This window comes from Podarcis melisellensis, assembly GCF_964234715.1.
Source record: "Podarcis melisellensis genome assembly, chromosome: 13".
Taxonomy (NCBI): domain Eukaryota; kingdom Metazoa; phylum Chordata; class Lepidosauria; order Squamata; family Lacertidae; genus Podarcis; species Podarcis melisellensis.
The window spans coordinates 52,145,313-52,158,636 of record NC_138545.1 but is presented as its reverse complement, the minus strand read 5'-3'; the positions used below and the strand labels follow the sequence as shown (position 1 = coordinate 52,158,636).

The 13,324-nt window shown below is 42.8% G+C and overlaps 1 protein-coding gene across 1 annotated transcript in view; it reads left to right on the top strand.

The window, feature by feature from the left end:
- Nucleotides 1-8,337, top strand: part of COL15A1 (collagen type XV alpha 1 chain) — a 124,466-nt gene extending 116,129 nt beyond the window's left edge. The window contains exons 38-43 of the mRNA XM_081883813.1: nt 3,537-3,665; nt 3,846-3,905; nt 4,725-4,784; nt 5,190-5,375; nt 5,878-5,993; nt 6,368-8,337. Coding sequence (XP_081739939.1) covers nt 3,537-3,665; nt 3,846-3,905; nt 4,725-4,784; nt 5,190-5,375; nt 5,878-5,993; nt 6,368-6,575 — 759 coding nt within the window. The 3' untranslated portion in view covers nt 6,576-8,337. The remainder of the gene's footprint in view (nt 1-3,536; nt 3,666-3,845; nt 3,906-4,724; nt 4,785-5,189; nt 5,376-5,877; nt 5,994-6,367) is intronic.
- The last annotated feature ends 4,987 nt before the right edge of the window (nt 8,338-13,324 follow it).

The following is a 13,324-nucleotide window of genomic DNA, read 5'->3' as shown; positions in this document are numbered from 1 at the left end:
CCCGGAAACCTATGTCCCCACTGTGGAAAGATGTGTGGATCCACAACTGACCTCCACTTATGGACAGACTGTTAAGACCATATTAATGGAAGACAATCTTACTTACCAAAGGTGGGGGGAGAGAGAGACCCATCTCTACATGTGGGCACATTTCCTGAACCAATGGGAGAGTGAATGATTCAGTAAGTCCTACACTCGACCCTGCTGCTGTTGCTATGCTAGCCCAGTGCACCTGACACACAGACATGAGGGATATGCTCCTCAAGACACGACTCATTGTTCATATTACGCCAACAGTGATTACACAACAACATTGTTGCATGAAGCACTGTCAGTGAAGAGCGGCTTATACATTTCAATTGCAATCTCTGCTAATGTAATGGTTCAAGAAATACATGCTGCAATCATGCAGGTTGTGGCAGCTGTGTGTACTGAGGTTCTGCCAGTTCATACAACCAGTCCTTCCATGTTGCAAGTTCACAGGCTGCCCTGTATGCTTCCTCAATCACATTGGGACTGCTAAACATCTGATCTGGAAATACGTAATTTTCCATCTAAGAAGAATCAAAGGAACATATAAGTTGGGTGACTTTTTGTTCTTTAAAGAAGCATATGATTCAAATATCTACAAGGAGTGAAACATCCTATTTTTCAAGAAATGACAAAGTAGATGATTTAATATTTTATTCAACAGCATAAAAACCTGTCAGGTTTCAAGAAGATCTTCAAAGGTCCTGCTCTTTGGCCCACCATTGTGATCTGTTAGATTAGGAGGTACCAGAAACCAGGTGTTTTTGGTCGTGGTCCACATCTTTGAAATTCCTCCACAGTCAGATATTATTTGCCTCCGTTAATGACTTTGAACACCTTGATTGATGTGCTGGTTCTTGAGTTTATTTGCTGCTGCACATATAATTCAGATGATTGCTCAGTAAACTGTTTCTGTGATTTTGCAGAAGTTTTTGCCCACCTTCAGAGAATTATGAAAAGATAGATAGAAATTTATTATATTAACCAATTAATATTGAGTCTGGGGTTTCTTCCTAAGGAAACTGTCGATCTGAATTCCTCTAAACTGGGTTGGTATTTTCAGGGGAGGCTGAGCTCCATAACATAAATGAGCATAATCGTTCTCCTTCAGGTATAAAAGGCTCAGATATTCATATCACTCTCCAGTGAGAATAGATGTATAATGTAGGCAGTTTTGAAGTCCCATTGGCCCTTTAAAAAATAACTTTAAGATATGTTCTTGTAAGAGCAAATATTCCCTGACTCATTCGGTAAATAATAATTTTTCTGTTCTATTAAACTGCAGTATCTTGTGATAATTAATGTTGCATTTCCTCCGTGATGGTCACAGATTTCAGTTTCCAAGAAATATATGCAGATACAATAAAATATGCCAGTTGTTCGTTCAAAAGAAATCTGCATGAATTGTGTAAATATTAATTCTTAGCCTTCATAATAAACAGATCTTGGTTTTTTTCATGAACTATTACATGAACTATTATAAAAACTTATATTTTAATCAACCTCCTGCTTTGCTGCTTGTGTGATTTTATGAACTGGATTTAGAACTTTTCTTTAAAATACCCTCAAGCCTAAGGCTGTTCATGCCTTATGTTCATGTATGTGTCATGAACTAAACAGTAAAAAGAAATGTATTTCTGTTGGTTAACCTTACAACAGTAAGGTTAAAGTATTTTGATCTTTAAAATCCAGGGTAGCTACTTTTTATTCTTCCTGCCAAACATTCCCCTCTTCATTTGGAAAGGCTGCGAACTTCCAGCATTACAGATAAAACAAAAACTAAGCTAAGCTGAAGGACAGCATTATTCTTGTTGTCAGTTCAGTCCCATCACTTGCAATCTTTAAGGGTGACCTTTGATTTTAGTGTAGCTGTAACACATCCACAGCCTTGTGACGGTGCTTTAATATATTCTCTAACCTTGTTTCAAAAGCTAGGAAGAGGACAAAGGAGACATATCATTGTATATGAATATATGATGCTGCCATATTCCTGGGGCAGACTGTTGATTCTCCCAATATTGCCAGCAGTTCTCAAGCAGGCCTACATATTTCCTTTTAACTAGAGCTTGAACCTAGGAGCTTACACATGCAAAGGAGGTGCTCTACTACTTTGCCCCTATTCTTCCTTCCCTTTGTGTTCCAGTAGCATGGTGTGTACGTAAACACACACAAATATTTTCAGAGAATCCTCCGGAAAAACAATCTCTCAAAGGACCTGTGTTGATACCATTGTACTGTTGAGAGTGTATTAACTTATGTCTGTGTGTGTGGTTTGGGAGCTGCACGGTCAGGGAAAAAACAATGCTGTCCAGGGTTGTAAAGACTGTGGAGAGAATAATTGGGTGCACTCTTCCCACCTTGGATCAAATCTACGCTTCCAGGTGCCGTAAGAAAGCTGCAGAGATAGCACAGGATAGTGTGCACCCCGGAAATGATCTCTTTCAGCTTCTGCCTTCTGGAAGAAGGTACAGGGTTATAAAGACTAGGACTAGCTGCCTGAGAAACAGTTTATATCCAAATGCAATTTTGGTTTTAAATGCAGTGCAAGGACACGGGTGGCGCTGTGGGTTAAACCACAGAGCCTAGGACGGGGTGAGTTCCCAATGCTCGGTCCCTGCTCCTGCCAACCTAGCAGTTCAAAAGCATGTCAAAGTGCAAGTAGATAAATAGGTACCGCTCCGGCGGGAAGGTAAACGGCATTTCCATGCGCTGCTCTGGTTTGCCAGAAGCGGCTTAGTCATGCTGGCCACATGACCCGGAAGCTGTATGCTGGCTCCCTCGGCCAATAAAGCGAGATGAGTGCTGCAACCCCAGAGTCAGTCACGACTGGACCTAATGGTCAGGGGTCCCTTTACCTTTAAGGAGTCTCTATGGGAGTGTATTGTATTTTTAAAATGGGGTATCAGAGTTTTTAGGGGGCTAACCAGGTTGGGATAGCTGGGATAGCATGCTTGTTGGTTTTGAATGTCTTATGTAGATTTTCTTTTCCTTCAGTTTCATTGTTCTGTCTGGGACAATGACAATAAAGATTATCGTATCGTATTGTATCATAAACACAAGCACAGCTCATGTCATTCAACAGCAGCAGGCTAGGTCTAGGAGACTGAGAAAGATTATTGTTTCCCATAGATAGATAGATAGATAGATAGATAGATAGATAGATAGATAGATAGATGATAGATAGATAGATGATAGATGATAGACTTTTCTGACTTGCACTCGCTCTCCAGGGATTTTCACAGTGCTGGTCTCTGACACCATTTACAGAAACTGGAGGTATGATTGACGCTGCAACCTTATACACGTAGAGCAAGCACTTCTTCACTGAGCTACTGCCTCTGCTGTTACAAATAGCCTCTGTGACTAATTATTCATAACTCTTGGGTTCTGCTTTCTTTAAAAAAAAAATCCTTTCATGAACTCTTGGTCATTTCTTGTCCAGATAAAAAGTACATTCTCATAGGCTATTGCTTTTATTTGAGCAATTAATGCTTTTATCTTGACAGGTCACAAGGTTTAGAAATGTTGACACTATGCTACAAAAGGTCCACTTGGTGTCCGAAGGAACATTGATCTACCTCAGCGAAACCAGTGAGGTGTTTATTCGTACTCAAGGAGGATGGAAGAAATTGCAGGTAACAGTTGGTTTGGGGATAGGCAACTCATCTTCTGTTCAAGATTTGTCACCTGCTTTGTTTTTTGAAAGGAATGTTTCAGAACTGAGATTACCCCCTGAGTGGGAAAAATATTTCTTTCATTTAAAGTTCATCACTGCTTCTGTCCTTCTTTCAATTTCGTTTTATGTTTCACTCCAGCTTGGTGAACTGATTCCTATTCCTGCTGACAGCCCTCCACCTCCAGCAATTTCAAGTCCAGTAAGTATTAAAACACCTTTCTGATTGAGAAGTGCTGTATCAAATGCTGACAGAGACCACATGTAATGAGACATGAGTACGGGACCTCTAAGAGCTCCAGTCTCTCCTTGTTCGTGGTAATATGTAATATGATAGTCAGCTGAATGAGGAGTTTATGAAACATTTCACTTACCTTCTATCCCCTGTGAAGAAGTAATGATGGTAGTTGTTGGGCAAATCATGTGTACATATGTCTATGTATTTGTCCATAATTTGCAATTACACTAGTTCCGATGATTGTTGACAACTACTGGATAGAAGTATCATTAGGACTGAAGACAGGTGTAACATTCTAAGAGCTTATGGAGCAGTCTGATAGCTGTTCCGCTGCTCCATAAACAAATATTTTTCTGGAGGGAAATTAGTTATTCAGGTTTATTATTCCTATTTATTAAATTTATATTTCATCCAAACGTCACAGAGCAGTTTACAGGTTCTAGAACATTTGAGTTTGAATATGAAAAACCCAGTTATGGTGAGCATATTTTGGCTGGCATATCTACCAACAGTTTTGTGTTTCATTTTTAAACGTTAGTGATTTATTTAATAAATAAATAAAATCAACAAGACACCTTCCTATTACACAAGAGGAGGAACTAGTTGGGTTCCTGAGGGTTGGGATTTACTTAACTAATATATATGTCTGTCATAAGAGCTGCAAAGCCAAGCTCAGGTTATGGCTCATTAACTCACACTGAGTGCTCTTAAAACCTTACGTCTGCCTCCACCCTTGTTTTCTCTCGTTTTAATGCTTTATTTTGTTCTGTGTTAAACTAATAGGGATTTCAACCCCTTCCAGCACCAATCCCAGCTTCAAATACTGATGGTCGAAGGCCAAGTGTAAGTAGGAGGCTTGTTTTGTGCTGTTTTGGGTGGTTTAGCTGCGTTTGTAGATAAAGGGTGTGTTTGCCCCATTTCTCTTCCCATGGTACATCCTACGAAACGTTGCTGTGGCGCATGGGTGCAGTCTCTAGTTGGCCTGTGGCTTTCTGGCTTGGCTGCAGGAAGGTCAATTCCTCTTAAAAGTTCACTTCCACATGATTTTAATTTTAATTTGTATACCTTTTAACTATAAGTAAAGCCTCAAAGAGGTTGGCAAAGAATATAAAAACATACAGTGAAATGGTCAATACAATCCACCTGACGTGCCCTGCTGTGACATTAATGCAGCACAGCCATAACTAATCACTGCTAGGGGCTTAATTACCACTACAACCCCAAGCTCCTCCATCCTTTATTCCGCAGCTTCATCTGGTGGCCTTGAACACCCCGTTTTCTGGTGACATGCGAGCTGACTACCAGTGCTTTCAACAAGCTCGGGCTGCTGGTTTGCTCTCAACATACAGAGCTTTCTTGTCTTCCCATCTGCAAGATCTCTTGACGGTGGTCAGGAAAGCTGACCGGTATCATGCGCCCATAGTTAATCTTAAGGTAAGATTTTATTTTGTCTGCTTTGCTTTATAAAACTCGTCCCTATGAGAATGTGCCATGCACTGTAAATACACTGATAGATCTGGTGTAAGCAGAAAAAACCATCCTGCTGATCCTAGACTTGTAGCCCAATTTTTACTTTAACTATGCCCATTTAGCACCACTTTCCTCCACCTTTGGTTGCGCCCATTCATTCATTAATGAAGGAAGAATATCTGCTTGTACAGAGCATTTTCACAGCTGAGCCACTGTCACCACACACCAAGGGAACTGAATACCTGGTTTTTCCTCCATAGCTGTGGGCTGTTAAGGAAACAGGAGTGTTTTTCAGGTGGTGATCTGGCAACTCTTTGGTCTCTCTGTACCCTGCATGGTGGTAGAATTTCAAAGAGTTAAAAAACAGAGGCAGGCAAGACGGATGTGAAACATCTGAGGAGGAAACAACTTGGTCAGGGCAGGGGCAATTTCACTTCTGAAAGCTGGCTTCCTTTCTTTCCTGTAGGGAGAAACATTGTTCAGTAACTGGGAGTCAATATTCTCTGGCAATGGGGGACAGTTTGACCCCCGGATTCCAATATACTCCTTTGATGGTAGGGATGTCATGACAGATCCAGCTTGGTAAGTTCACAGTCATTTACACAGTTTCGGGTGTTACCATGTGTTATGTGAAATATTAGCCCAATGTTTTAACAAGATCACTCTGCAAGTATGCTTCTGGACATATTTAAAATTCCCCTGAACTCTAGGAGCAGCCAGGGGAGAATTAATAACTTCCTTCTTCAGGGCCAAAACTATGCATCTGAGCAAAGTGCAAAAACTAGGCCTAAGGTGAACAGTAAAAACAGAAGGGAAAGTGAACTCTTTTGCTCACCCGCCATGTCCCCTGCACTTTACTGAATAAAATTAAGTTAATTTATGTCAAACGTGGAACTAGCCATACACATGGAATTATTTTTCCAAGAAATATTACTAAAGCATTCCTCTAACTTCAGGCCTCAGAAAGTTGTCTGGCATGGTTCAAGTTCAAATGGAATACGACTCATTAGCAACTACTGCGAAGCCTGGAGGACAGCGGATCTGGCCGTCATGGGACAAGCCTCACCCTTGAAGTCTGGGAAGTTATTGGATCAAAAGGCATATAGCTGTAGCAACAGGTTCATCACTCTTTGCATTGAAAACAGTTATGTCTCAGACATATGAAGGAATTAAGTCCCCTTCCCACTCCCAGTATAAATTTAAAGTTTATTAAAGAAATGTTGCCACTGACATATAATTTTTAAATTATGTAAATATTGTACTGTAATTGCATACTTTTTTAAAAAAAGAAAAGAAAAACCTAACCAAAGAAAGCATACCTCAGTGCAGAATCATATTCCAAGATGGTGAAATTCATTCTTCTGAAACATTTCAACCCATGCAGAAACTGTGTAGGTCAGCTGGGCTGAACAACCACACAGAAGTGCCTGGGCAATATGGGACTGGTCCCTATTATAAGCCTGCTTGGGGCAGTTACAGAAAAGTTTGGTTGGAGATACCAGGTATAGTATGCAAACAAGAGTGACCATTGTATGTTGTTCCAGTGTGGCTAGAACAATTGTCTCTAGTACGGAAGGGGCAGAATTACTATTGCAGATGTTAAGGTTCCATAAACCTTTCTGCTGGGTAAAAAGCCATTGAACATCACTGTCTCATTAGCTTCACGTTCCATCTGCCCTAGGCTGCCTACCACAATACTAGGCTGAAAACTGATTCTCAAACATCCCTCTCAGTTTCAAAAGTAGGTTGCTACACATCTTAGGAAACAGCTGTTTGAGAAGCACGCGTTCACGCCCCTCTTTTATGGAACAAACTGCATAGTTCTAAGAAACTTGGCACACAGAAGGCCATGGTTTGGAAGACTGGAACCCTACAAAGCAGTTTGCCTAACATCTTCCTTTGGGTAGGAAACAAGTTTGAATGTAACTGACCTTGGATTAAGCCATCTCTCCCTCCCCCATCGTTGCATGAGGGCAGCACAAGGAATATGAATTTCACCCCTATGGAAATGTAATTTGATGCATATTTTGGTGCTACTGTGGTCTTGAAAAAACCCCTGAACTGTGCTGAAAGGTCATTATAATAGTGCTAAATAGCTGATTCCCAAAAGGGCACGTAGAAAGCTTCTGTTTGGAACCTTGCACCATTCAAAGCGCCTCTCCCAAAGCCTGGAAGAACTTCAGGAGAGGCATCCAATGCAATACAAAGAACTAGAGTTTGGAAAGAGAAAACAGAAAAACATGAAGTGTCTGTGGAATCACGTGGGATCCCAACCGTTACTGTGTATAGTACTGGCAAAACTGTCTGTAGCTAATTTGATTGAAAGGCAGCATAATGCGTTTACATCTCTCATTTCAGTTTGGAGAAAGTTGCCTTCCTATTGCTACAGGAATTGTCAAAAGCAACGACAGGCAGGTGTCATGTTTTCTTTCAGATAGATATTGGATCATTATTCCATGTTAAGCGAAATGCAGACTTGCTGCTTTTCCTCTCCTCACCTCTTCCCCTTCATTTTTTCAGTTTTCCGTTGGAACTAAATTGTAGCTTTTAGGAATTGTTAATGAACTACATGATGACCCTCACAAAAAACAGTATTCCAATCATGCTGTAAACATTTTGGTTCTATATGGTCTCACAGTATATTGTATACGAAGCTATGCACTTAAAATTGTCATAATGTAACACTATTAACGGCAGGCAATAATTACTGTTTTGAAACATAAGCTAGTAGTAGCTCTACTCTTTAGTGATCTCTATGACTCGTTTGCCATCAAATCAGTTATTTAATAGCTAGCTGTAAGTCAAAAGCTGTTTTCTTCCAGAGTCCTTATCATTGTAACCAATGTTGTTTTTATATGATGTAAAAATGTGAAATCCAGTTCTATTTTTCCATTTTAATTAATATAAAAGCATATTTCCCACTGTCTGGGCTGAGTACTTGTTTTTCCCTGTATAAATATCTTCATCATATTGGTTAAGGAATATTTGAGAAAGAAAAGCGGACAAAAATAATACCAAATTATTCCACAATCGTGTTTAATACCAGATCATTTCACAGTCTTGTATATAATGAGAAAAGATTTTAGCCCTCTTCATATGTGAATTGAATGAAGTGTGTATATCCTGGTGTTGGTCACACTGCTAACTGGCTCCACCACTCAGTGATGTAGACTGTCTGCATCAAGAGTCTATGAGTTGAGGAGCTGCTGCCAGCTATGGTTTGTTGATATGGAAGAAGTCCAGGAAGCAGGGCCAGTGCCTCATATGGCTTTGAGCACAGAAGCATAGAATTGTTGACTTGGAAAGGACCCCAGGGGTCATTTAGTCCAACCCCCTGCATAACAGAGTTACTACATGTCCTAACAAAACTTGTAGAGCATAGTAATATGTACATTTTGATGCATAAAACAACATCCTGGCCACAAATAATGTATAGGGGCTGTTAATGTGTAGAAGCAGTGGTACGGCTGCTCCTAAAGAAACCTGCTCTAGACCTCTTAGACTACAACTATTGACCAGTCGCAAATACCCCCTTTGAGGGGCAGGTGGTGAAGAGTGGGCAGCAGCAAACATTGTTGGATTATTAATAATAATAATAATAATAATAATAATAATAATAATAATAAATTTTCTATATCACCCTTCATCTGAAGATTACAGGGTGGTTTACAATGTAAAACCACAAAAATGCATACCAAAATAACAAACAGAAACAATACCCCCCAATACACACATACAATTTTGATTCATAACAGTCTGGGTTCAGGCCTGGCCATGGGACTAAGTCAGCCTTGGCTGCCCTAATGGATAACCTTTACAGAGAGAGGGACGGAGGGAATGTGATCTTTCTTTTGCATCTTGATCTCTCTTCAGATAACATTTACCCCTACCAGCTCTGGAAACTGGGAGCACTGTAATACAGGAGTTCTGATCCTACCTTTGGGACAGTGTCCAGAGAGTAGCATTGGGAGAATGCTTTTCAGCTCCCTGGTAGCTATGTTATGGGGTGCTGCAGTTCACTATCTTATCTTCAGAGCTATAAACTTAAAAACTATGTCAAATAAGTTTTGGAGTGTTTCAACAACAACAACAGTAATTTTTTTACCAGTTATATTTTAAAGAAAAAATATCAAAGCAGTTTACAACACATCAAAATATAAAGTATACATTCAAAGCAACATAATTAACAGGAAACTAAAATATTATATTTAACATTTCAGAAGACAACATTACTAAAGGAAGTCAAATATAAAATGCACATTTAAAACAGTATAATGAACAAGAGAATAAAATATTATCCCTTCCAATCAGGATTCAGGCCCCATCATGGGACTCAAACTGCCTTGATCGCGCTGGTCGATGATCTCTGATGGGCTAGGGAGATTTCAGTCCGGCCCCGTACAATGCAGGAATCTAAGTTAAAGGATACATGATAGAGGTCCATCCAACTTCTGCTTAAAAGCCTTCAAGGAAGAAGAGTCTGCCACCTCCCAACGGAGACGACAGTGGCCTTCACCACTTCCCAAACCCAGCTTGTTACCGGTACTCCTTCTTGGTTAGATACTAGTAGCCAAAATGGGCAACACATGGACAAATAGATGGTAGAATACACTCCCCTACCACTCTGTCAACATCTGCAATATGCAATAACAGGGACTCATCCAAGCATCTGAATTGCTCTCTAATATGGAAACAGACATATTTTAAACATTTCCAGTAAAACAAGCAGCAGTGGAATCTCCTTGGCAGGCCTTCTCAATCCCACAGTTGCCGGGAATGGTATGGTTACTTCATGGGGGGAAAACAAGCCTCTCCTTCATGTTATGTGCCGGGACTGACTTCCGACATTGAAAACAGATTCCTGGATTAATTTTGGGTGTTGACTCAAATGAAACTGAGAAGCATTTTCAAAGAAGAGACAAAAATGGCGTTGAAAATTTTACAGACTAAAAGCATACTGCTACTATTTCCTATAGTGTTTATATGACACACCATGACCAACAAGTAGTCAGGAAAGTATATTGGCCAATCTCATCCTCCCCAGCAGGAGTTCATTTGAGTTCAAGGCTCATATGGAAGTGGAACTCCTGTTCTTAAAAACTACACAGCAGACAAGTTGGTCAGACACATCTCCAGCACCGTGAGGGGAAAGTCTGCACTTCCGAAATCTCTGCCTGTCAGGGCCAGACAGTTATTAAAAGCACAGATTAGAGGGTTGCAGTGCAGAAAAGGTCATGGGTGGGGGAAGAATTCAGAAGCATAATCTTAATGCTGCAATCATAACCCCATTTAGGATTTCAGCAAGACTTATTTCTGAGCAGATATGGGCTATGTGCACACCTTTTGTAGAACACTGATGTAGTTTTTTTCCAATTCATGCTCCCCTACAACATGCTGCTTTCAATCCAGATTAGACTCTGCTGTCTGCAAGGATAGATGCAAGGATACTTGAGACCCTTGGTTAGGTTACCTTTGAATAGGTTAAAGGTAAAGGACCCTTGGACAGTCAAGTCCAGTCAAAGGTGACTGGGGTTGCGGCGCTCATCTCGCTTTCAGGCCAAGGGAGCTGCCGTTTGTCGACAGACAGCTTTCCGGGTCATGTGGCCAGCATGACTAAACTGCTTCTGGCACAACAGGACACTGTGACGAGTGCCAGGGCACATGGAAACACCATTTACCTTTCAGCCGGAGTGCTACCTATTTATCTACTTGCGCTGGTGTGCTTTCGAACTGCTAGGTTGGCAGGAAGCTGGGACAGATCAACGGGAGCTTACTCCGTCGTGGGGATTTGAGCTGCCGACCTTCTGATCAGCAAGCCCAAGACGCTCAGTGGTTTAGACCACAGCCCCACCAACATCCCTTGAATAAGGCAGTAGTGACACTTCATAGGGCAGGTATGGATACACCTCCTATTCCTGGGGCTACTTACATCTGTTTCCATATGGACACACTGCAGGGTAATGCAGAATCAATCTGCAACGAGCTTTTATTTTTGGGAAAAAACCAGCTTCTCAATGAAACCAGTCTTTCCAGGGGCAAAAAACATGCAATAGATCTAGACTGTGTATGCGCTGCATAGAATAAGCAAGTATTCCATCTCCATTGATTTTAGAATAAAATGTGCATATGCAGCTATGGTTAGAATTGTAGCTCTCATTTAACTCAAAAGAATTTACATCTTGGTAAATGTGTTTCAGCTCAGACTGTATGACAATAGGGCAGCTAGTGAGAACCTACTAAGAATAGAATGATCTGCATTTCCTGTGTACCCTGAAGAAACTCCATGTAGGAAATTACTGTATTTTTTCTGTGTATAAGACGCCCCCCCCATTATAAAAACAACCCCTATTTTTTTAACCCCAATTTAAGAAACAAGTATTTTGGGGTTGTTAAGCTTTCTGGGGGTGATCTCAAAAAAACATTGTCTTATACAGAGAAAAATAAGACTGTTTCTGAGTTCATCAAGAGATGGTTTCATGTAGGGTATGAAAGTGTAAGCAATTAACTGCGAAGGCTCTGGTTCAAATCTCCCTTTATTCACCAAGAGGTATTAAGCAAGCTACTGCTGTCTACTCTTCTGTCTGAAGTATAATAGACTTAATCTACCTGGCAGAGTAATTTGGGGGGATCACTGAGATGATATATGTGTAGCTCTTTGAACACCCTAAAATGCTCTATGGATGCTCAGACTTGAATTCATTATAAAATTTAGCTGATTCAGACAGGCTGAATCACTGATGATATTCTAGTACGTGGAAGTTCCAGGACACATGTCAGTAAGGCTCTCACCAGCAGAGACGCCGCTTGGGCTCGGCCGCCTGAGGCAGCTGCCTCGTCTGCCTCGTGGACAGGAATGGCTCTGTCTATGGGGACAGAAGGACACTTGGGGCAGGAACCTCGACCTTCAAAAACTATGCTATCAATCTAGAAACAAAACTGAAGTACCATAAGGACAAGGAAGACTGTGTGTCAGGGGCAGAAAAAAGCCCCTTTCCTGCTCACTTGCTCCTGGGGGCCCCTGGAGGGTGTGCTGAGCAGGCTCACCAAGGGGGTCCTGAGCAGGTACCTGGTCCCAGCAGAATTTAAGCAAGGAGCAGCAGCATCGCTTCCAGTTTCGTCCAGAAACGGACTGGCAGACAGAGCAGCCGCTGCTCCTAGCCTTGGGTCCCCAGCTGCTGCTGGACTACAACTCCCATCATCCCTAAGCAGGACGGTCGGCGGCGGCCACGGATGGTGGGCGGTGTAGGGCAGCAACACCTGAGGGCCCAAGGCTGGGAATGGCTGCGCTGGGCCCCCTTCACACGCACCCGGCCCCTCATCTGAGGCGAGGGAAGAGTCCGAAGCGGGAAGTCCGAAGCGGGGCGGAGGCTGCTCCGGGAGAGGAGCCCGGGCGGCGGAGGGGAGTGGGCAGCCTCGCCTCTCCTCGCCAGCCGGAGACCCAGCGGGAAAGGGGGCGCTGCCTCGCCCGACCCCGCTTCTTTGCCTGGCCTCGCTTCAGATCTCGGCGGCATTTATTTGGGCTGGCGGTCCTTGGGGCAAAGCGAAGAAACGGGACCAGGGAGGGCAGGAAGGCGCCGCCTTATCGCTTATTTATCTCCTCGCGCGCTCCCTCAGTCTAGCCGGGGGGTCGCGGAGACCAGGCGCCCCCTCCCTCCCTCCCTCCCTCCGGTCCCCCCGCGGCGCCCTCGCCGCTTGTTGTTCGGGCTGCGTCTGCAGCGGCAGCAGCAGGGGGAGGCGGGGCCGAAAGCCGACCCCGGCCAATCAGGAGCTCCCCTCTCCCGATTGACTGGAGGCAGCCTTTTTCACCCTGCGCGCCCGTCTGGTCTGGCGGCTGAGGCGGCGGAGGCGCGAGCGGGCCTGGGGGCGGGGCGTGCGGGCCGCGTCTCTCGCTCGCTGACTCCCTGCGAGGGGGC